The 24845-nt window shown below is 46.6% G+C and overlaps 1 protein-coding gene across 6 annotated transcripts in view; it reads right to left on the reverse strand.

The window, feature by feature from the left end:
* Positions 1-1139: 1139 nt before the first annotated feature.
* Positions 1140-24845, reverse strand: part of ZNF385A (zinc finger protein 385A) — a 193634-nt gene continuing 169928 nt past the window's right edge. For 4 of the 6 annotated variants that reach the window (XM_061615133.1, XM_061615132.1, XM_061615131.1 and 1 more), the window contains 4 exons: positions 13717-14076; positions 5862-6040; positions 4077-4172; positions 1140-3493 (listed from right to left, as the gene is read on the reverse strand). In XM_061615133.1, the coding sequence (XP_061471117.1) occupies positions 3263-3493; positions 4077-4172; positions 5862-6040; positions 13717-14076 (866 nt within the window). In that variant the 3' untranslated portion in view covers positions 1140-3262. The remainder of the gene's footprint in view (positions 3494-4076; positions 4173-5861; positions 6041-13716; positions 14077-24845) is intronic. The other 2 variants (XM_061615136.1, XM_061615135.1) reach the window with 1 other exon arrangement.

The following is a 24845-nucleotide window of genomic DNA, read 5'->3' on the forward strand; positions in this document are numbered from 1 at the left end:
AGACATGCACAATTGGCGCCATTTCCAGGGCCAGCCCCAAGACATTTTGGCAATTGAGGCAGGAAATCTGAATAGCATCTTTAAACTATTTGCCCTGAGGCACCATCCACTGGGACATTCTCCAGTGCAAGTCACACTGAAACAATCTGTAACTGTTTGTTTGGTGGCAGTTGGAGAACTTCCCAGTGAACTGTGCTATGTGGGTCACATCTGTTTAACTCCCACTCTGCTTAATGGCACTCAAAATATGATGCCTGAAGCCATGGCCTCATTTTGCCTCAGGGTAGAGCCACCTCTGGGTCAGCATAGTGTTCAGCGTAGGCAGAGACAGATCTGTCAAATCTCGTCTGAGGGTCATGTCACATGCTCGTGCACATTACAGACTTGCAATGTGCATCAGCTGGAATCATAACATTTCAAGCACACTTATACTTTCTTCATACGCTGCAGTAACATGGTTAGGAGTAAACAGCTGCAGTATGGGTCTGCATCATATATCTGTTAATCCCACAGTGTGGGGAATTGCTCTTGAACAGAATTCTCATGTTAAGGTTTTAGGGCAAACACAATCAGTGTCATCTATCCTGAAGTTTTCTAATCCAGTGGCAACTGTAATTAAAGCTGTACAAGAGCTGAGGTGGGTAAGTCAAAGCTGTTTGCAAACCAGCAGCTTGGTGCCAATAGGTGACATGCCTTCCTTATAAAGATTTTCACAAAATTGACAGGTAGGGACTGAAGGGGAAGTAGCGAGTAAATTTGCTTTCCCTAAAATCCCCATCCCACCTCCCAAGGTTCTGGAATTTTGGACACTGGCAAGATCAGCACCAGACCCTGGTGATGTGTTTTCTAGTTAAGTATCCCTAAGGTCAGTGGAGCTGGAGTAACCCGGAGAAAACAAAGCCACTTTCCTAGTATTTATACCAGTCCTTTTCAGTGCAGTGGTTTCATAATGACTGCCTACTGCAGGGGCGGATGGCCCACATCCTTTCTCCCTTCTGCATCTGAAGTGGGCTGTGAGATAGGAGAACACACTTGTCCACAGTACCATCCTAGGCTTGTTCCCAGCCTGAAATCATGAAGCTCCCAATCCGAGCTCTGGAGTCCCTGACAGATGCAAAGAGACTGAATGCCGGCGAAAATAAGCCTTATCACTTTTATTGTTGTCAAGGGGCGGGGTGTGTGTGTCAAAGGTGCTATATGGGATGGAAGCAGAAAGGCATTGGTGTCAGCAAGAAAGAGAAGGGGGGACAGGGCAAGGAGAAAGTCTAGCATGGACAGACGGATGGCAGATGGAGAGACAGACACTCTGGGGTGAACAGGACACCTGGGATGAGCCGAGCAGATGGACAGCGGGGGACAGGTTGCCCTGTGGGCTTCAAAGGACTGAGGTAACATGGGGCAGGACTGGCGTGATTCATGCCAGCTGGGGGAAAGGCAGGTCCCATTTCCCCCCACACACCAGTGTCTCTATTGCTCTGAACTGTAGTCACAGTTTTGTAAGGGGCAGAGGGCAGGGGAGAGGAGCGTGGCCAGTGTCTTGGCCATGGCATGGAAGACCTTCCTCCCTGGGCTATGGGGTACTATGCTGGGTCTTGTGTTGTTCTTCTCTTTGGGGGAGATGGGAAGCTGCAGGCCATGGTGCATGCGTGTGCGTGCATGTGAAGGAAAGAGAGAACCCAAACCTCCATCGTTCTATTAATCAGCACACACAAATGTACATGCACACACGCAAAATCCACAGATAGACGCCAACTAGGATGCGTGCCAGGGAATTTAACAAGCATCTGGAATTTTATGCATTCTGGGTGGGGTTGGGCTTTAGAGAAGGAGGCCTGGAGAGGAGGAGGTTGTTTAATCTCCAGGATATGAACGACCTGGACTCTTGGTTAATGTCCTACCCACTCAAGAAAAGGGTGGAGGGATGACCCAACTCGGTAGAAACCGTAAAAGGGGAAGGGGCAGGAGTGAGAGCGAGATGTTATGCTACCATGGTAACAGTTCAAATAACCCAAAGGAAAGGTCTACAGGCAGAAAGAGATGTAGGGAACTCCATAGAAGAGATTCCTACTCTTCACGTAGGAGCCAAGAGTCTAGGCTAGCAACCTACAGACCCAGTTGGATGATTCAAAGCCCCTGATCCTGCTCTGGATCTCAGTGAGATAGCAGTGCAAGTCCCAGTCCATCACCACACACATGCACTCGCACACACACACGGCCATCACATGGCTTTCAGGCTTGGTGAAGGGATTGTACTTTCTCAACTCAGAGGTGTTCCCGATTCCTCCAGATCTGATAAAACGTAACCTCTTAAAAGCAAAACAAGACAGCCCACATTCCCTTGACTTTCCTGACAAGGCGGGGTGAGGTGGTGGAGGAGAGGAGAGAAGAGCTGTCTGGCCCAAGTGCATGGATGTCACTTCTGAATAGGAACTGATGCTTCTGATACTGGGTTTATGTCTGTCTGCCTCTGAGTGCAGGAGGAATGGGAGTGAGGGCAATGGGAGCACAGTAACTGCTCTGCCAGTCTCTTGTCGAAGTGCAGCGGTGGCAGGGCCGGGGGCATTGTGTGGAAGCGCAGTGAAGGTGGGGCCAGCACAGAGGGAAGGTGGGGAAACCAAGGAGATATCTACATGGGGGTGCCGGCCAGCATTATTGCAATAGGGGCTCTTTTTTCTGGAGGCCCTGTCTTCTGTCCCACACACAAGCACACCCACCCCTCTCAGTGCAAGTGGACAATGGCTTGTATGAGTGGGTTGGGGGTGGGTCAAGGGCCCCCCTTAGCTCTGGGATGAAAGGAGATTGCTTGCTGATCAGTCCCTGAGGTACCAGAACTGCCTCCCCTTTCAATGCTCCACAGAGTCCTGGGGAGGCACCGTCACTCCCCACTCTTTTGTACCTCGGGAGATGTGACTCACACACACATACACAAACACACCCTGCCCCAGCCTGTGGGGGAACCCAGCGCTTGTGCAGATTTGGCCAGGACCCCAGGTGGGGTTGAGAGCGGGTGCATGTGTGTGTGGGGTGCGTGTGCTTGTGAGGGCGGGATTGTCCCTTTTCTCTTCTCAGAAAAATATTTCCATTTCCAGTTACAAAGAAAAAGAGGAAAACAAACAAACAAACAAGAAAGTAAAGTTGCTCCCATTGGATGGGGCTGGGCGCCGTGTGACATTGCCGGGACCTGTTGCTAGTTGCCGGGAGGGGAGCAGTTCCAGTGGTGCCAGGAGTCCCGGGATTGTGGCAGGCGAGTGGACGGGTGGCATCAGTACGGCGAGAAGAGGATGGGTCCATGTGCAGTTCGGATGGGCCCTGGAGCCGGGCGCAGGAGCGGGTGCGTCAGAGGCGGGCCCTGCAACAGCGGTGGCGTTGGGGCAGCTCGCAGCGTCAGGGGCGTGGAGGCAGCTGCCGCCATGGCCGCTGCTACAGCCAGAGGACTGGGCAGCAATCCAGCTGCCAATGACTTGGGAAGCTCTTTGGGGAAGGCCAGGGAGCCCTGTAGAAACAAAGAGAGGAGCACATGTCACAGACGACGAGAACACAGGACGCTGCCTTACACTGGACCAGACCATTGGTTCATCTAGCTCAGCACTGCCTACGCTGACTGGCAGCAGCTATCCAGGGGTTCAAAACAGGGGTCTCTCCCAGCCTTACTTTGAAGATGCCGGGGTTTGAACCTGGGACCTTCTGTGCGTGCCACGGAGCTATGGCCTTCCCCACTCAGAAAAGGGCGTTGGGTGCAGACGTGGGAAACCCAGATTCAAATCCCTATTCAGCTATGAAGCTCCACCACTGGGCAATGAGCTAGAGCTGAAGCCAGAGTTTAAAACTAAATGCCAAACCTTTTTTTTTTTTTTTGAAGGTGAAATTTGAATGTTAACTCTGGAATTAAAAGCCAGCTTTGATGTTCAACATTTTACTTGGTTCACTTTTCTCATCCAGTGAATCACGTGCATGCATGTAGGGGGCACCAGCTTTTGAAGTCTTGTCAAATACTGTTGTGAGTCAAGTTACGCAGCACACTCAAAACAGGGAGATGCACACAGCCCCTGCCCACCCTGGCAAATGCCGTCACTCACCGGCAGCTCTGCCATCCCTCGCTGCTTCTTGTGCCGACTCAACAAAGGGTTGGGCTTCCCAGCTACTCCATCCCGGTGCCGCCGGCTGGAAATGTGCTATGAAACAAAGAGGAAGAAGCAGGTATGATGCTTAGGAGCAACCACGGCATTCTCACTCCCTGACTTGATTTCCCTCATGACCTGCTCCCCATCCCCATTCAAGCAATGTGCACAGAATCTAAGAATGGAGGTTCCAACGTGGCTCATCAGGGCTGCTCCTGGAACATAGCTAAATTCTGTGCTTGCTATCTTACCTTGTGCACATACCTAAGGGAAAGCCAAAGTATGGGGGCTGGACATGCATCATATACACACATGCAGCAGCAGGGCAGACCCAGGTGTTTGCTGCCCCAGGCATAAAATCTGAGTGCTCTCCCATCTTCAAATTAATAGCAGCCTCCTTCAAACATGGGTCCCCAGATGTTGTTGGAGTACAACTCCCATCATCCCTGACCACTGAGCTAAGCTGGCTGAGGTTGAAGGGGGTTGTAGTCCAACAACATCTGGCGACCCAAGGTTGAAGAGCTCTGACACAGAGCACAATCCACCAGAGGTTTATCCTGGGCAATTCCTGCTAAAATAGACAGGGGCTGTGCAAGAGCACGAGTGTGGCCCATGGGCCACATCTGTCTCACACATTGCTGCCCTCAACAAATACCAAAATCTGCCACCTAAGGCAGCCACTTTGCTTTGCCCCTTGGCCAAGCCAACTTGGCCCCACAGACTACGGCTACAGCCAGTGCTTAAATCTAGCTTAAGGTTGCCTGGAAACTACCACCTTTGACATGAATGTGCCCTGCTCCCTAATCCCAGATGTGGGTGGGTGGGCTGGCTGCCCTTACTCAGTGGAGAGGGAAACGTAGACGGTGTCTGCTTAGAAGCACTTTTTTTTAGCATCTAGAAACACAGGAAGCTCCATTGCTCCATCATTGGTCAATCACTGCGCTCTGCAGGGGAGGGCCTCCTGCAGGTGCCATCTCACCAGGAGGTCCCTTCCGCGCAACATAGGAAGCGGACCTTTAGCGCGGCGGCACCTACCCTGTGGAATTCTCTCCCCTTAAATATTAGACAGGCACCATCTCCGTTATCTTTTCGGCATCTACTGAAGATCTTCCTCTTTCAACAAGCCTTTTAAGTAGAGACCTTATCCCAGTCTGCGTCTGTGTTGGAATTGCTTTTTAAGATGTTTTTAACCCTTTTTTAAAAAAGATGTTTTGTTTTAATATGTTTTTAAGGATGTTTTGTTGTAATATATTTTAAAGTCTATTTTTATGGTGTTTTAGAGTGCTTTTAGTGCTTTCATCTGCCACCCTGGACTCCTACTGGGAGGAAGGGTGGTAGAATGGATAGATAGATAGATAGATAGATAGATAGATAGATAGATAGATAGATAGATAGATAGATAGATAGATAGATAGATAGCCTGCTCAGTTCTGTCCACACAGACTGGCAGCAGCTCACCAGGGGTTCAGTCAGAAGTCTCTCCCAGCCATACCTGGGGATGCTGGGGATTGAACATGGGACCTTCTGCATGTAAGGCAGATGCTCTACCCACTGAGCTACAGCCCTTCCCCATAAGAACATTTGTAAAGTTCTTTCATAGCTGAATACAAAAACATGGTTCTCAGGGCTGAGCCCTAGCACAAAAGCAACTGTGACTATTCTGTCCCTTCAAATCTTCTCCCTAGTGGCAGGAAAAGCTCCACTGGCAAAATAGACAGCCGTGGTGTTGTGACGACTCCACACCTGTTTGAGCTGGATCTCCGAGTTGACTTTGACGTTGCAGATTTCACAGTGGAAGGTTCTCTCCTGAGCACTGGGGTCTTGGTTGCCTGGCTCCCCTCCAGCCGTGGGGCTCAGGCGTGGATATGCCTTGATAGGCCCCAACCCACTGCGTGCTTCCAGGATAGTCTTGTGCTTTGTACCTAGGAGGAGAACAAGAACAAGTTCTGTAAAGGCTTAAATCACCCTCTTCAAAAATGCCCATTAAACAAGACTTTTCCTCATAGTGCTCCCAGTTGGATGCTTCCTTTGCAGCAAGTGCTGTGTGCAAAACAGATCACTATTCTAATCTTGTCTTCCAGAATCTAGGAATTTAACTGATAACCATGGTAATTTAATTGTAATTATAGGAATTATAGTCCAACAATTATAGGAATTTAATAATTTGCTGTGTACCCCTTTGTTCCCTAAAGTAAGATCAATGTGGACACAGAGCAGGGCCTTTTCTGTAGTGACACCTTCTTCACAGAATCAACTCCATAGGGAAAACCATCAAGACCCCTCCTTTAGCTTCTTCTACCAGCAAAGAAAGATGAGATTGTTAGCCAAGGGGCATGATGCAGCATGGCCTTATTTAACTTCTGCTGCCTGTTTTTTATGTCATTAGAATGTAGTTTGTTTTTGTTTTACTTTTTATTGTTCTGGATGCTGTTGGTACTGCTTTTATCCTGCCAGCAACGTATCATTATATATACATGTACAGAAATGCAACGAATACATAAACAATTAAAGAGAACTATCCAAAATTTCACTGCAAGCCTCACTATGAACCATAAAATTGTTCCCATTTTACAAGCTGATGCACCTGACAAATATTGGGGGTGAGGGTCTGATCTAACTGACAAGGAAAGGAGGGGAAACTATCCTGGCCTACCCTTGTGTTTTTAACCAAAGCTTTATCTGGAAGAATCAGCAGCTGAAGCTTTTCACAGCATGAATCTCATCATCTTCAAATAGCCATACATACATTCAGTCACTACTTAAAAGACATAGCTGTACGGAGTGACAGAAAAGTTGGTAACTTCACTGATGAGAGACAGAGAGAGAGAGAGAGAAAGAGGCTGGGACCTAAGACCATCCATCCTATTAGCCATCCATTTAAACTCAGGCCTCTTAAGCATCAATCTTTCCTCCACAGAGCCTCCAGTTGTTCACAGCCCACCTCTCCTGGGTTAGAAGTCTCCTCAAAGCAATATTAATCCCCACTCCCCCTTCATAGTGGGCTCTTTTCCAACTGCCACCTCAAAGTTAGGTATAACCTCCTGGAAGGCAGCATGGCAAAGGCCTTGTTCTTGCTGGGGTGGACAAACCTGTATCTGGGTGGAACAACTTCAGACTTCAGGTGAAGATTTAAAGAACAGAATCCACCCCTATGTACAAAATACCCTAAACACAGAAAACTAGGCTACTATCCTTCTTCCTGACATCTAGTTTTCTATGTGGACGGTGGTTTTTTGTTTTGTATAGAGGAACATTCATTAATGCAAGAGCCTACCTGCAATAGAAATTGGTACAACCCATGCAGAGGTTTCCCAACACAGTGAGAACCAGGCCAAACCAATAAGAAGGAAGAACATGAGGGATAGAGAGAGACTAGGAGACACTTCAAGTGCCTCCTTCACCTATAGCACGTGTGGGGAATCTGTGGCCCTCCAGATGTTGTTAGACTTTTAACTCCCATCAGCTCCAGTCAGTGTGGCCAATAGTGAGACAGAGACAACCTTGCTTCAGTCGTTCATGCTCTAGTAACCTCTAAATTAGATTACTGTAATGCGCTCTACGTGGGGCTGCCTTTGAAGACAGTTCGGAAACTGCAGCTCGTGCAAAATGCAGCGGCCAGATTGTTAACAAGGACCAGGCGGTCCGAACATATAACACCAATTCTGGCCCGCTTGCACTGGCTGCCTATATGTTTCCAGTCCCAATTCAAGGTGCTGGTCTTAACCTATAAAGCCTTACACGGCCTGGGACCACAATACCTCATGGAACGCCTCTCCCAATATGAACCTACCCGTACACTTCGTTCAACATCGAAGGCCCTCCTCCAGGCGCCTACTCAGAGAGAAGCCCAGAGGGTAGCAACAAGAAAAAGGGCCTTCTCAGTGGTGGCCCCCGAACTATGGAACGATCTCCCCCTTGAAGTACGCCTGGCGCCAACGTTATCTTTTCGACGCCAGGTTAAAACCTTCCTCTTCTCTCAGGCATTTTAATCATGTAACATTATCACATCTTCGTACTTTTACATCTAATAATTTTAGTATTTTAGTATATTAGTATTTTAATATTTAGTATTCCTGTGTGTTTTGAATTCTATATGTGGTTTTAATTATATATTGATGTTTTATCCTGTTGTGAACCACCCAGAGAGCTTCGGCTATGGGGCGGTATAGAAATTTAATTAATAAATAAAATAAATAAATGATGCAGTCTGGCAAAATCTGGAGGGCTACACGTTCCCACAGCATTATTCAATTTTGACCCAAAGTCAATGGCGATGGAGGAAGGGCAGAAGAAAAGAAGCCTGGGTTGGTTTCCAATCTTGTTTTTGATGGATGCGTCTTAAGATAGGCATCAAGGTCACTGTCAAATAGCGAGATGTTAATTGTATGTCAATTACACTCTAAGTTCAAGGGAAAACCAAGAAAGACAACAGATTAAAGGCCTTCATAGGTGTGAAAATGACACAAAGCAGAACCTTAGGGGTAAAAATGCAGAGGCCTCTAGTTACCAGTGTGCACCCATGACATCAGTAGCCCAGGAGCCTCTGAGTAGGCCTATCAGATCAAATCAGACTGGGGGATAACAAACTAGACAGTTGGAATGTTGCAAGAAAAACCAGCCCATGATTCTGAACTAAAAATGGACAGGCCTGTAGCCAGAAATTCTGTGGTGGTAACAGTGCCTACAGGTACACCAAGGGCTCTTTGTAATTCAGTGTAAAACAACAAAAGCCTCAATTCAAGTGGTGTAATTTATAGCTTTTTTTTTTTTAGAAATCACAATAAAATAAATGTTAAATATATATTCATATTATATTCACAAATTCCAGTGCCTTTGTATTAATCGGCTAGAACTCATTGGCAGGAACAGACTTACATCTCACTGAGCCACTTGGTAGAGTATTGCCTAGGTATTATCTTTCCTTACAACTTTTTAAACCCGGGATGAGGGCCCTCTGGCCCTCCAGATGTTGTTGGACTTCAGCTCTCACCACCCCCAGCAAGCATGTCCAATGGTCCAGGATGATGAGAGCTAAGTCCAACAACAACGGGAGGGCCACCAGTTCTCCATTGCTGCTTTAAGTAAAAGGGCTAGAGATTTTCTTGAAGAACTGAAAATTATGTGAAATAACGTGGTATATCCTGGCGGAGGAGCCAGAAACCCCTTCTATGTGAAATTAGATCAGGAAAAATAGGATTTATCCAAGCATATTATTGAGAAGCAGTAAGACACCCTAACAAAAGAAACAGAGGTAAAGGGGCATGTGTATACTGCACATGGCAAGAAGAGTGGCATTGTAGTACAATATTCTAATTCAGGATCCAATTCAAGGACAGAGTAGCCCTATGATATGAGGAACACATAAGGATTGTGCATACGTTGTAATAAAGAAAAAAATTCAATTTCTTAATGAAGATAACCCAAATTATGTCCCAAGAAAAGTTTAATTCTGCAATTTGTACAAATTCAACAAACTTGCTTATATCAGATAATTTTCTCTGTTAGTCATGGAGAAAGGCAAAGGACTACGCAGAGCACTGAAATCTTACTTTTTGTCTACTAGAATTCTTGCTGAAACCTGCCTATATATTGTGCACATACTGCCATGCCTATAGTTGCAGCCATGTAAGGGCTAGGCACTTGAGTTGTGTGTGCGTGTGTGTTTTACTGAGGCCTTCTGGATGCTGAATTCTACACCCATATTAATTTCTGCATTTGCACAATGTCTCTGCAGGCTTCCAGAATTTGCACCTTGTACTCAATGCTCACAAAGAGCGGACAGAGAAAAAAGAAACCAGCCGCATATACACAAAGCACCTCAAAGTATTGTTCACTCCCTTCTGTACCACCCTTGAAATCTGCAGTACAGGCAGCATTCTGAACCTCACATGAGCCCAGCTATCAAGGTACAGTGATCACTGCCCAGGGCAGAGCACTTGGCTTGCATGCAGAAGGTCCTACATTCAAACCCTGACATCTCCACTTAAAAGGATTGGGTGGCAGGGGATGGGAAAGACTGTGCCAGAGGTTCTTCAGAGCTGCTGCTAGTCAGAGCAGCAGTAGCATAGGATGAGGAGGGGCAAAGTGCTAGTGGCAGTAACATCCTCCAGGTGTCAGTGTTGCTGCTCCCCAGGAGAGGGATGGGCAGAGTGAGGCAGTGGCACAGTCAGGGGAGCTCTAAGTTGGTGGTGGCAGCTCCATAGGTGCGCATGTGTCTGCTGGGCTATCACCACCAACCTGGAGCTTCCCCCGCTTCACTCCATTGGGTGGAGAGTGCTTTCACTGCTCCTCCTGCACGCTGCTGCTGCAGAACTAACAATGCTGATCTAGATGGACAAGTACATCTGGCCTGATATAAGGCAGTTTCATATGTTCCTAATTTAGCTCTTTCTGGAAATGATGGGACAGTAATCTCCTACTGCAAAGCTCAAAGTGGCAGTGAAAACAAGGCATCTCTATAAAATAATAAATAGTCCTTGTGAAACAATAAAATGCCAAATGTGTTTCAGATGATGGCTACTTTCCTCAGGAGCACAGTAGTAAGGCTCTCCTCTCTTGAACTCTGGAGGAAGGTTTGCACGAACCAAAACATGTTGGGCATTTTATTGTTCCAGAAAGATGATTAGGAGTTGACAAAGACTGAGTTTTTCCAATATTGTTTTCAGGTTTCCTTTCCTTTTTGGCGCTGCCCCTTTTTTCCTTCCCAAATCTTACTTCAGCCACCAACTCACTCATGAGGTAGCCTAAGTTAAGCTACTCTTCTTTCACCTCAGCTCTGTCCCTGATCTACAGTATGGGGGGATAATAATACTTACAGGGCTGACGGAATGTTTATTTGGATCAAACTGCTTGTTCTATTAGAAGTGCTTTTAACTAACATACTTAGAACTGGACAAGCCTCTCTCTTTTTCTTCTGAAGCAGCTGTGGTTGTGGGCTGGAGGAGTCCTGGTCCAGATTGGGACCATGGAACAGGGGAAGGGAGCACAACCATGTCCCTGTGATGTTTTTCTGCCACGTTCTCCCCCACCAAGCTAAGATTTGCTTTTAAAGGTATTACATGCTGCAAGTGGAGAAACATCAAAAGGGGGGGGAGGTTAAGCGCCCCTCTCACCTGTCTCCTGGTCTTGATCCAAATTGGGAGGTTCCCACAGCTTCCCCCCCCCCAAAGAGATGTGACTGGCTCCAAGTATATTACTTTAAAAGGCTTTCACCATAATGTGTGCTTTGGAGCCTAGGTAACATATGTGCAGAGCTTGGAAAAGTTACTTTTTTAGACTACAACTGCCATCAGCCCCAGCCAGCATGACCACTGTATTGGGCTGATGGGAGTTGTAGTTCAAAAAAGTAACTTTTCCAAGCTCTGCATATGTGAAGTGCTTTGAATAATTGAAATGTGTCACAGAGAGTGCCAAGCTTTATCATTATCATCAAGAAGCAGTCCCTTCATATGACCACTTTTTAAGTTGTGAGGAATTGAATATAATGGGGAGAGAGGCATAATGTCTAAAGCCAGCCCTGTTCTAACAAACTCTTCGCTTGTATCAGAGAATCTCCAAAATGCCCCCCTCCCTGGGCTGACTCTAGCAGGAACTAAAGTAAGCCAACCCGCTTAGGCAGTAAATGTTGGGTGCCATTACAGGGTGGGAAAGTGTCCATCACTTATTGTATGACGTTTTTTCTCTCTCTGAGGAGGGGGAGGGGAAGAGAAGCACCATTTGGATGTTCTGCCTCAGGTACCCGTATGTCTTGGGCCAGCCCTGACTGCCCCTCTGGCCTTTGCTGGGCCTGACTCTACTGTGGAGTTCTGGCTCTCGGGCCCTTCTGCTGTGCTGAGTTTCCTTTGCAGCTCCTCATCTGCCCCCTCAACTCTCTCTACTAGATGCTGGGAAATATACAGGCTGAGGCGAGGCGGGCAAAAGGGTGATGGAGGGTGGTTGTCAAGAGAGAGGATACGGTGTGCTGAAAGGCATAGCCTCGCTCGAGAGCAACAGGAAGGCAGCCTTGTATATCCTGCTTTCCGTCTCTGCTTCTCCAGGCTTGGAAATTTGGTGGGAAGAGGGGGCGCTGGTTTCTAGAGGAAAGCTCTTGTGCTTGTGAGCTCATTTTTGTGGAGAATGCTTGACTTGCTGCCAGCAGGGGCTCTGCAACCACACCCAAGGCTATTGTTTCCACGGTGACAAGGCCAAAGACACAAAGCATTATGGGGAAAAGAGACAAAACAGCTGAGTTTTGGACAGGGGCAGGAGAGAAGGAAGAACTGGCAGTAAGGTTGCCACTTTTTTCCTGGCATGGCTCCTGTGCCGTTAACAGTTGCATGCAGCAAAAATTCAGCAGATAGCTTTTTCCCAACTCTGTACCTCTCTGTAGTGAGGAAAGATGCACCTACTGATTTTCTGCCAGTTGTGCAGCTGCTAAAGGCTGGGCTAGAATGAAAAAGTGGGGCAATTTTTACTGGCAGAGAAGAGCAATGGCTATGAAGATCAAGCACAGTATAGAAGAGCCATGTTAGACTAGTTAAACTAGAGAAGTTAAGACTAGTACAGTGATGGTGAACCGGTGGCCCTCCAGATGTTGTTGGACTACAACTCCCATCATCCCTAGCAACTGACTATGCTGCTTGGGCTGATGGGAGCTGGAGTCTAACAACACCTGGAGGGGCACAGATTAGCTGCCCTGGACTAGTACAGTGGCAGATCAGGTGTTGCCCACGTGTCTTATTCTGATCTGGATTAGCTATGCCGCATACCCAAGGACTGCTCATCCTCTCACATCTCTCTGCCAGTTCAAGGGCCTCCACATAGAATACTTTCCTCTTATTCCACTATTCCCTACAGTAGAAATAATGAAAGCAGCAGCTTCATCTTCAGATGCTAAAAGAAATATTTACCCACATTGCTCTTGTGCCACTCAATGTGCCATTCAATGAGCTTGAAGATATTTTGAATGATGCTATGGCTGTGAAGTTAGGTTTCAAAGCATGCGGGATTTACATTTCTTGAGAAGCCAAAAGGAAGGCTGAACAAGAATTCCAGTACTGAGGATCATAGCTCCTTGCCCATTTCTGTGTCTAGCAAAGCTAGAAAAATTACACAAAAGAGAAGGAGAAAAAAATTCACATAACACATACTGGTAGCAGAATCCAGTTTTTCTTGATACAGAATCTGGAATGCCTGGGTGTAGAACGTGAGGGTTTGGGTTTTTTTTAAAAAAGTGCAGATACGCAGCTCTTATTATCCCAGGCTAGGAAAAACAATTCAGAAGACTAACTTCTGGTCCAAAATGCATGTTATCACACAGCTGACTCTAGTCTGATGCCTCCCCTCCTTTGCAAAGCACCTTTCGGAGGAAGCAGTTTGTGCAGTGAGGATTAAGCACACCCTTCCTTTCCCATCCCTCCCCTCCAACTTCTCTCCTGCAAACTAACTCCTCCCAAGGGCACTTTGCAAGGGAGGAGTGAGTTCTGAACATTACACACAGTGGTAATGGGTCACTTGAGCATATCCACATCCTCAAAAGAACCTATTCATTACCTCCCCAAGACCCACCCAGCCCCTTACCATCTCCTGAAAAAACATGCTTCCTTCCCCCCCCCCATACCTTTGTTGTGGGCCTCGAGCTGAGACAGCGAATTGACAGCCACTTTGCAGAGAGCGCAGTACAACAGCTTCTTGGCCTTCTCTTCATCAGGCTTGGGGTTGCTGTTGCTATTGGGTGCCAACCCTGAAGTGGCTGGAGCTGCAGCCGCTGTCGAGATCTCTCCCACCTTGGTCCCCCAGGCTAGCCCACTCTTGGAACTCTGGCTAGGCTCCGGGCAGGGGGCTGAGTGGGATGGCGGTGGCGGAGGCAGTGCTGCTGCTGCTGCTGCTGGAGACGCCAGGCAGGGCTGCTTATTGGGAGAGGTGGGAGCAAGCACAGGGGGTGCTGTCACTGAACCTCCAATGCCGTTCAGCTGCTCAGCTGCATGAGAAAAAGAGAAAAGGCAGCCAGCAGGCCTTTGAGCAGAAGCAGGCCACCTACACAGATACACACGTACAGGCAGTGCTTAACTGACGAAATGAGAAGTAGTGGGGCTCAAAGGATCAGTTTCAGCTCAGCCCCAGAGTCTCTTTTCAGTTCCAGGGCTTAACTAGAGGGTAAGAGCATGTGCAGCAATAACCGTATACACAGTGTACCTGTCCTTCGCCACGGAGAGCCAAAAGCAGATGTTCATGTATTTAGACAATTTCTATGCCACTTAATTGCAGTTGCCTTTAAGTGGTGTACAACCAGGCTCAGCAAATACAACGGAGATAAAATCACTTAAAAGCTATCTAGGCAAACACATGCCTTGACTGTCTGCACCTCTCTTTGTTTAGAAATGAATGCATTGGCTCAAGCTGGCCTGACAGTCTTCTCCTGGAGGGGGGGACCTTCTCATGGTTGAGGGCCGTGTTCCTTTGGCGATAATCTGTTGGGGGCCGCATGCTGGCAATGGGCAGGGGCTGGAGGCAGTGATGGATGGGCTCAAGCCAAACGTGGCCAGGGCCTGTGCCAACATTGGGTGGCATCTCTCTCTCTCTGCCAACCCCCTTTCCCCTCATCCCCCTTCCTTGCCACCTGCATGAAGGTAGGCTGCAGGTTTTACTCTCTCTCTCTCTCTCTCTCTCTCTCTCTCTCTCTCCCTCTCCCTCTCCCTCTGCCTTAAACCCTGTTTAGACACACATTTACAGGCCTGTGTTTGGGCTATGGCAGTCTTGGCCTTCTCTTCATCAGGACTGGCCGGTGGCACTCAGTACATAAGACCTACCAACTTGGGTCAGACCGAAGAGCTACCACAGCATTTTGTCTTTTGCCCTATCAAGCCAGTCAACTCTCCAAGGGGAATTCACAAGCAGGCAAAATAGTGATTCTCCCCCTCCGCTCATCTCCCTCTTCACACTCACTCACTCACCCACTCACACACACAGAGTGGTTGCTTCTTTATTTTAGCATCGTATAGTCTAAGGAACACAGCCTGTGAACCTGGAACTGCATTCCTAGCTATCCTGGCAAAGAGCCATTGGGAGACTCATCCTTCATTAGTTTTATCTAATCTTTTTAAAAAGCCACTTAGGTCAGTGGTGATCACAACACCCTGGGGCAGTGAGCTATTTCCTCATTGCCACAGATGCCAGACACACTCCCTTCACACGATATGATAGGTTCAGTGACTTATACAGATGTCTAGCCACTTTCTAGGGACCCAAAATTTGCAACACAAATGGATAATTCATGAATCTTATTACTCTCTTGAAAATACTCAAATCTAGCTGGCAGATATGTTGTGGTCTCCTATTATTATTATTATCTTTATTTATACCCTGCCCTTTTCGGCGGCTTCCAGATAAAAATAAGTACATATCATTAAGAACCTATAAAAATATAAAACATATAAACATATAAAATCAGCATTAAAACAGGATTAAACTATTAAGATGTTAAAACCAATTAGATATACTCTTAAAATACTGCAACCCAGTTTAGGAGCATACAAGTAAAACAATAAGATACAGCATCCTCTTCAGTCACTACCCTTAAAGCCTTCAGTTCCAAAGGCCTGCCGGAAGAAAAAAGTCTTTAGCTGTCGGCGGAAGGACTGCACGGAGGAGGCCATTCTTGCCTCCCTAGGGAGGGAGTTCCAGAGCCTAGGAGCAGCCACCAAAAAGGCCCTATCTCGTGTCCCCACCAGTCGCACTTGTGAAGGTGTTGGGATCGTGAGAAGGGTCTCTCCTGAAGATCTCAGGGCCCGGGCAGGTTCATATAGGGAGATACGGTCTGACAAATAGCCTGGACTTAAGGCATATAGGGCTTTATAGGTCATAACCAGCACTTTGAATTGTGTCCGGAAACAGACTGGCAGCCAGTGGAGCTGTTGCAGCAGGGGAGTTGTATGGTCCTTGTAACCAGCTGCAGCTCGTTGCACCAACTGACGTTTCCGAACAGTCTTCAAAGGCAGCCCCCATGTTACAGTAGTCTAAGCGGGATGTAACTAAGGCATGTGTCACCATAGCCACATCAGATGACTCCAGGAACGGGTGCAGTTGGAGCACTAGTCTTAACTGTGCAAAAGCATTCCTGGCCACCGCAGAAACCTGGGCCTCCAGGTTTAAGGCTGAGTCCAGGAGCACACCCAAACTGCGAACCTGCGTCTTCAGGGGGAGTGTAACCCCATCCAACACAGGCTGAACCCCTATTGCCTGATCCGCCTTTCGACTGACTAGGAGCACCTCTGTCTTGTCTGGATTAAGCTTCAGCTTGTTCACCCTCATCCAGTCCACCACTGCTATCAGACACTGGTTTAGAACCGAGACAGTTTCCTTGGAATTAGGTGGAAAGGAGAAGTAGAGTTGGGTGTCATCTGCATACTGATGGCACCGAACCCCAAACCTCCGGACAACCTCTCCCAGCGGTTCCATGTAGATATTAAATAGCATGGGGGACAAAACTGAACCCTGAGGGACCCCACAGGCCAATGGCCAAGGAGTCAAACAGGAATCCCCCAGCACCACCTTCTGGGTTCGCCCCTCCAGGAAGGAACGGAGCCATCGTAAAACGGGCCCCCAAGTCCCATCCCGGTAAGGCGACCCAGACGGATACCATGGTCAATGGTATTGAAAGCCGCTGAGAGGTCCAACAGAACCTTGATAAAGGACTGATTTCAACAGGACATCGTATATACCTACCTGGTTTCCTCCAGATGTCACTGGATTACAATTCCCATCATTAAGCATGACTGAGCATGCCCAGTGGCCATGGAATGCTAGCTGACTATTGTTGTGGGGTTGGAAAAATGGGGAGAGACAGAGTTGAGTATACTGGAAGAGGCCAAGATTCCAGCTAGCCAGCCATGAAAAGGAGCACTCTCCACTGCTACATTTTGTTGCAAGCTCCAATTATTTATTTTTCTATTCCATTCCATCTCCACAGAGCAGGAAGTCTTGGAGATACAAGCTAGGCAGAGCTAGGAAACTGTCATGACGAAGCAGGAGATGCTAGTACTAATGCATGAACGTGTGGCTTTTTCCAGATCTGAGCTCTGGCATTCAAAACAGGTTTCAAAGCTCAGCCTTGGCCTTATTACACCTTGCCTCAGGGGCAGGATTATAGAGGCCTTCTCTTTATGAGAGTAAGACAAGCAGGGCTGTAATACTGCCTGCTAAAATTCTATTTTATTGTTTTTAAAAATGCAAATACTACGCCTCAGTTTTATCCTCAGAACACATAAACATATATTGCACATGCATTTATTTGGTATAATTTATTCTGCTGCCAAGATTGAGAATTAAAATCATTCTTATTATAGGAAGCAAATATCAACGAAGATAATGAAGAATAGAAATAAAGAAAAGCTACCACTCTTTGTTAGAAGGAGAAATATTTTTAATATGTTATTTTCTTTTCCCACTTATTTCCTATTAATTTAGCACACCACAGTCCAAATACACAACACACACACACACACCATAAGCTAAATGTCTCCTGAGTAAAATTGGCTTCCTGCATATTAATCAACAAAAGCTTTAGATAATTAATCTGTTATAATTAAATGAATAAAAGTCCCTATCCTTAAATAATACCCACAGAAGAGGAACCTGAGCAGTCCCTGCTCATACATTATCAGCATTTTTTCTTCTTCCTGAAGCAAGGATTATAGTGGTGCTTTGAGGCAAAAGGTTCTCAGAGTGACAGATTCTGCATCCAACATCCCACTTGCATGGTGATTCTATAAGTGCACAGAACATGCTTGAATACAGGATATAGATGCAGAGTCAGGAGGCTTGGAATGGTTCAAGTTAGCAATTCTTAAAGTGCAAAATGGGCCTCCCTAGGGAGATGTGGACAATTGCTACATTTCCCTGATCCCTGCCGGAATGCACATCAAGGATCACTCAAGTCAGATTAACCACCTTTTAATGTACATTATCTGCCCTATCACAGTTACCACCACCAGGGACTTTCCTCTAATCCAACTCTAGTGACTGGCCATGGGGACAAGAACAGGGCCTAGTGGGTCATCCAGATTAATTAAATGGGGAGTACAAGGATGCAAAGTTGCACCCGAGGTATGGGTATGTGCTCTGACCGGCCTAGTGGGCAGTGAAGCCCCCTTGTCCTTCTAAGTCAATGAAATTATCAGGAGATATTCAGATGAAAGTGGAAAAACTAGAATCTGAAATCTCTGGAAACTCTCACATTGCAGCAAAGAAAGCCACCAAAAGCAGAAATACATTGAGAAGGAAGGTATGCTGGGCATGAGAAAATGAAGAGTTTCAAGGCATATACTGGCAGCAGAAACCCTCCCTCTCACCCATTTGCATTATGATACATTATTCATTGTAAGTGGCTTTGAGTCGCTGTGAGAAAAAATAGGGTAAGGAGTAGCTGGCCCGGTGGGCAGAGTGGCTGCTGGAAGACTTGCTGCAGCTAAATGGAAGGAGGAGGGTTGAGATGGCCGTGAGTGTGCCTGCACCACCCCTCCCTTGCCCATCCCTGTTAATTGGCAGTGAGAAATATATTTGGGGTCAAAAATAATGCTTTTGAGAAACCTGAAAGGTCCCAAGCTTCTTTCTCATCTTTGAGAATGTTTGTCTTTTTTCACTCATGTTCACAGCAATAACCCCCCTCTCCCCATTTTTCTGCTGCAAATTATTAAGGCTCCTTCTTCTTCACTACCAGCCAATTAGAGATCGCACAGTGAACATGATGATGTCACAACATTTATATGGCCACTCAGACTTGGCTATGTGAGCTCAAATAAAACCAACTGTAAGTGAGGGCAATGCTTCCTGCTCTGGTTACATATTTATTTATATTTTTTATTACATTTGTATCGCACCTTCCTTTCTTCATAGAACCTAAGGTGGCATTTATGTGGTTCCCAGGTTCTCTCCCATCCAGGCATAGGCCAGACCCAGACCTGCTTAGATTCAGTAAAGCGATGGCCTCATGTGCCTTCAAACCATATCCTGGGCCAAGTCAATGGGATTGCTAATCGGCTTTACTCAAAACAGGCAAACACTTTTATCTTTAGTGGAGTCTCTCAGAAATCACTGCAAACAGGTGCAACCCCCACTCCTTTCAGTTCAGACTCAGTAAAACCATCTGTTTTAATTTTGGCCTGTTTAATGGGTAACTCAATATGAGATAGCCCCCACCCCACAAATACAATATCTGAGCACTCCCTAAAAAGATTATGTATTCATAAACAAACAAAACCCCACAGTGATTCAAGGCACAAATGGCCCTTCATCAGGGTACTGTATAGAGAAGAGGCAGTCTTAGAGGAATACTGGAATCTAAGAGTGCATCTTCAATACATTTTATTGTTACAGCTGTTGTTGCTAGTTATTATTATTTTAAAAAATATCCTGCCCTTCAATGAAAAGGTTCTCAGGGTGGCACATAACAATATATTAAAATACACAAACCATTACATAAAATACATAACACTACAATATAAACCAGATACTAAACATCAAAGTATAAAAAAAGCAGAAAATCAGACAATCCAGCAACAATCTCTCTCTTAAATCAGCCAAATCTATAAACTGTGTGTGTGTGTGTCTTAATCTGACACCTAAAAAACAGATTAGAGAACAACTGGCTCTCTATGCCAAGTGAGTTCCATATCCTGGTGCTACAACAGAAAAGACAGCGCTCCACACTGTTGCACCGCAAGGTATAGATGTCAATGAAACTTCTCCCTGAAGATCTTCAGGCTTCTCCCTGAAGATCTTAAGGCACAGAATGACAGATAATAGAGGAGGGGTGTGTGCAGAGGTCTGCACTCTCAATTTCAGGATAAGCCTTCCAAAGGCAAAGTATCCCTCAAAATTTTACATCCTTCTCTGTTTTGACAGCTTTTAGGTAGCCAACTCCATAGGTTAAGATCTCAGGATATACCTACACTACTGACAGGAAGCAGGTTTAATCAGCTTGCCACAAAGAACCCTAGAAAGTATAGTTCTGCTTCTTAAGTGCATTGTGTACGAGATCTCTATGAGGGAATTCACAGAGAAACTGCACGAGATAGCTTGGCTACAGTGCTACATTCTTTAGTAATCTCTTAAACTATTGCAGTGGGCTCTATATGAGGCTGTCCTTGAAGACAGTCCAGAAGCTGCAGTGGTGTAGTATGTGACAACCTGGTTATTGACCAACACTCTGAAGCAGGATCATGTAACACCTATCCTTAAAGATCTATACTGGTTTCCCATTTGCTACCAGACCCAATTTAAGATGCTGACTTTGGTCTATAAAACTCTATTCGCCCTAGGGTATAAGCATCTCCTTTGCCCTGTGTTGGCTGGGCCCCAGCACATAGCAAAGAGCTGGCTGGACAATTTGGGAACTCCTTGGTTGGTAGCAGAAGGGGGTTGCCCTGCTGCCAAGCCATGGGCTCAGAAGCAACGGCTTCTGGAAGAACTGATGGCAGTAAGAGCTGCTTAGCATCACCAGCGGCTTGCCAGAGTTGGCTGGCATCTCTCCTGTCTTACCTCCTCCACCCCATCAACACACACAGAAAGACACACTAGGCAGAATTTTAGCTTTGCTCACCCTGAGCCTGTTGAGAGAATCCAGGAGCGCTGGTTCCTCCTATTCCCAGTCCCCCAAGTCTAAAGCAGGCTTGCCAACTGCCAGATAATTCTACCAGCTCATCTGATATTTCAGCCTTGGATGTAACATCAGGTATTTTGCTTAATAAGCCAAGTCTTTTGAGCTGGGGGGGGTAATACTCCCCCATCCCATTGACCTCTACCCTTACTCACTAGCCTTTCCCCCATGACCTGTCAAAACCAACCAGACTCTCCCTTCAACCCAACAAACTTCACTTGCTGCCCCTCCAAAATTTGCCAGGATTCATACTTTGACCCCAAAGCCACCAGGATCCACCTCCGCATCTACCCGAACCACCTGATTTGTCCCTTGACCCACCCACAGACTTCAGCCCTCTTCAGGTGTTACTGACATGTAGTGGGCAAGGATGCTGGAAAGGGGATGGGGCTACACTTTTAGCCCTACCCCAGCGTCATCCTTCTTCTCTCACCCCCCCCCCCACAATTGTGTTGTCTGCAGTGGAGAGCCTTTTCTCCATGCATGGAGACGCCCTGCGCAAATTAGCACAGGGGTTGCTTAGGGCCCTAAATAACACAGGGAGTCTGCTACAGGCATCAGACTGAACACTATGTTGGCAATGATGGCATCAGGAGGAAAGGTGCAACGATGGGGTGGTGCTAACCACACAGCCCCAAGCCCCCTTTCAACATGCTTGCCATCTACACGCAAGTAATCCATTAAGAGGGCTCACGTACAATGAAAATTGCACACTGGCGCTGTATTCTAAAGGCACATTCATGTGGGTATTTAAAAAGGCCTCTGAAGTACCATCCATGCTCACCCTCCTTCTGCTCCTGGCAGGAAGCCTCATCATACGCTGTTAAGAGCTAGCTGTGCAATCTGCATGAAAGGGCTCCCCCCCTCCTAATTTCAAAGCGGGGAGGAGAGGTGTCATCTTTACTGAGGGACTCTTCCTGTGCTTCAAGTTTGGTTCTACAGCACAAAAAAGTGCTGGGTGGGCAAGATTGGAAAGCCCTGCAGACCCCTGCAGCTTCACTGCACTCCCTCCATGCCAACTGCTTGGGAAGTCAGGAGGTTTTATTTTCAATCAGTCCCAGCAGCGTGAGCATATACCAAAACGCATTTGGCAAGGGGACTAAACAACGTGACTTAGGAGATCACTGGATAGTTCCAGCCCTCTAAAAAAAAAATCTTAAGAGGAAACTGTGATTGTCAAATCCTTGGTTTGCTTGCTGGTACCTCCGTCTCCTGCTCTCCTGGTTCTTAGAAACAGTGGCTGAATTTTCAGCTAGCTCGCAAAGCTTGCATTTGATATTCACCTACTGGTTTTTTTTTTAAAAAAAAACCAAAACACCTGCAAGCAAGGAGCAATGGCAGGCTTACAAAGCTGTGTCTCGTGGAACAAATCACAAAGCATGGTCTCTTGGGCAAGCAAGGAGGAAAGAAAAATCTATCCAGTTGTTTGGGGTTTTGATGAGTCACCTGGAGTTCCTAAGCACTGAGTCTGCAAAGTTCTAGCACAAAGAGAGGATTCAGGCTACAGAGCTGAAGTGTGACCTTGCATCTATTAATAGTGCCCATTTCTCTTGTTAGTCCTGAGAAATTAAAAAGCAACATGGCTATGAAGACTGGCTCTCGTTTTCAAATGCCTAATGGCATATGACCTGCCTCCCGGATCATGCCAAAAGTCCATCTGGTCCACCGTTCCGTAACCAGCGGTGGCCAGTGCCATGTGCTCCTGGGAAATCCAAAAGCAGGGCATGACACAGGAAGTCCTTTGTCACCAGAGATCTGATAATCCATAGGGGTTTCTCTGTCTCTCCTAATAGTAAAAATTCAGGGATCAGTCAATGAAACTGATGGGCAGTAGATTCAGGAAAGACAAAAAAACCCTCCACTTCTTCACACAATATGTTGCAGATCACAAGATGCCGTGGTGACTGGCCACTGCCTTAAATCACTTTAAAGGGAGATTAGACTACAGTGACATGAACATCCCTTTGCTTACCCTCAAAAGGGCTCAGATCATTTGTGTGTGTTCCAAGGGCACGTGCAAAGGATTGATGTTTAGCAAGCACTCTACGAAGGGATGCACAAAACACTGTAAGGTGCTTCTCCTTTCCCGTGTCTCCCGCTCTCAAGCACCCACAATGCTTACCTAGGGCACAGTGAGGAGATGGCAGTGGCAATGTTTCAGCTCTTCAGTAGAGTGGCATTTCTCACTAAGGAAGCATACTGGGAATGGAGATCACCCTTTACCAAAAACTGATGCAAACAGGGTCATGTTCCCAGCAGAAGGACTGAGTCCCAGGGCCCCTCCTTGGCAGCAAAGGACGCTCAGCTGAGGAGCCAGAGCAGCCTTTCCCAACCAGTGTGCCTCCAGATGTTGTTGGACCACAACTCCCATCTTCCTGACCATTGGCAATGCTGGCTGAGGCTGATGGGAGTTGTGGTCCAACAACATCTGGAGGCCCACTGGTTGGGAAAGGCTGAGCTAGAGCAATTCCACCACCTCCCATTTCTTGCTTCCCAGATAACTTAACAATGGTGAGCCCTTGGGTGGCATTGAATATAGGAAGCTGCCTTATAATGAGTCAGACCATTGGTCCATCTAGCCCAGTATTGACCACATTGACTGGCAGCTGCTCATGGTACCAGGCAAGAAGCCTCTCCCAGCCCTACCTGGAGATGTTGGGGACTGAACCTGGGACCTTTTGCATGCAAAGCAGATGCTCTACACTAAATTTGCCATTTTCACTTCTGAAGCGCACGCACATGTATGCACACACACACACACACATATTTTCTCTCCAGGGAAAAACTCTTATCTGTAGTATGAAAGAAGTGGACAATTCACTACTTACTTGTATAGCCCTTTTAAAATTTAATCATGAAAGAACTGCTTGAACTAATTTTTAAAAAGACACTTCATCATCCTACCATATTAAACACGATATATTTATTACTGAGGGGTAAGTATATGGCAGCCCATTGTGCAGGGAGAGCTGCTGGCAGTCGTGGAAGATGCTTGCAGATGATGTGATCTGTAGCGGTGGGGATAATCTGAGACAAGAAATGTCTCTCTTTTATTTTAACTAATATTTGAAGTATTCCAGTGGTTTATGAAGTGCAACATAATCATGATGTTGTCCCTATTTGTTGTGACTGGCTAAAACGAAGAATAATATATAGTGGGGCTTTTGTCTGTTTTTGTAAAAAATGAAGTGCCGGTACTCATTTCTTGATAAAAGTGCTGTGGGTGCCAGTACAAAATGGCTGCCATGGGCAGCAAAAAAAAAAGAGGTGCTGGTACTCTACTTTGGCAAGTACTATCACAAACAAGCACTGATCATATATATATACAGGCATACCCCGCTTTAACGTACGCAATGGGACCGGAGCGTGTATGTAAAGCAAAAATGTACTTAAAGTGAAGCGATTATCTATGCATGTACTGCACTGCAATCGCCACTAGATGGCAGCAGCACCATGTCATTAAGTGTCCGTAATTGCGAAGCGCGCGCACGTTAAGCGGGATATGGTGGCGTGTGGAGCATGTACGTTACAGCGAGGCGACGTTAAGCAGGGTATGCCTGTACATACTGTACAGATTCTACAACAGTTCAAATCTGCTATTAACACACCCAGTGTAGTCTTCATGGTGCAGTCACTACTACACCAGGGATGGGAGACCTGCGGCCATTCAGATGTTGTTGGACTACAACTCCCATTAGCCCCAGCCAGCCAGCATGGCCAGTGGTCAGGGATGACGGGACTTGTAGTCCAACAACATCCGGTGGGCCACAAGTTCCCCAATCCTGGACTAGAGGTTGGATGCAGACGTGGAAAATTCCTGCTCAGCTAAAAAACACACGGGTGCCTTCAGTCACACCACAATTGCTCAAGCTTATTTCACAGGATTGTTGGAAGGCTATAAAATATTTGAGTTCCTTGGAAAAACAGAAATGTAATGAATATATACTGTCCTGATAAATGCCACGCAGCAGGGCCTTCTTCCTTGCACAATGGTGATGCAACCTTAAGCCAATGTCTGACTTCAAAAGTGTAACTAAGGCTGCAATCCTATACACACTTTACTAGGAGAAAATCTCACTGAACATAGTGGAACG

Source organism: Rhineura floridana, chromosome 3 (genome assembly GCF_030035675.1).
Source record: "Rhineura floridana isolate rRhiFlo1 chromosome 3, rRhiFlo1.hap2, whole genome shotgun sequence".
Taxonomy (NCBI): domain Eukaryota; kingdom Metazoa; phylum Chordata; class Lepidosauria; order Squamata; family Rhineuridae; genus Rhineura; species Rhineura floridana.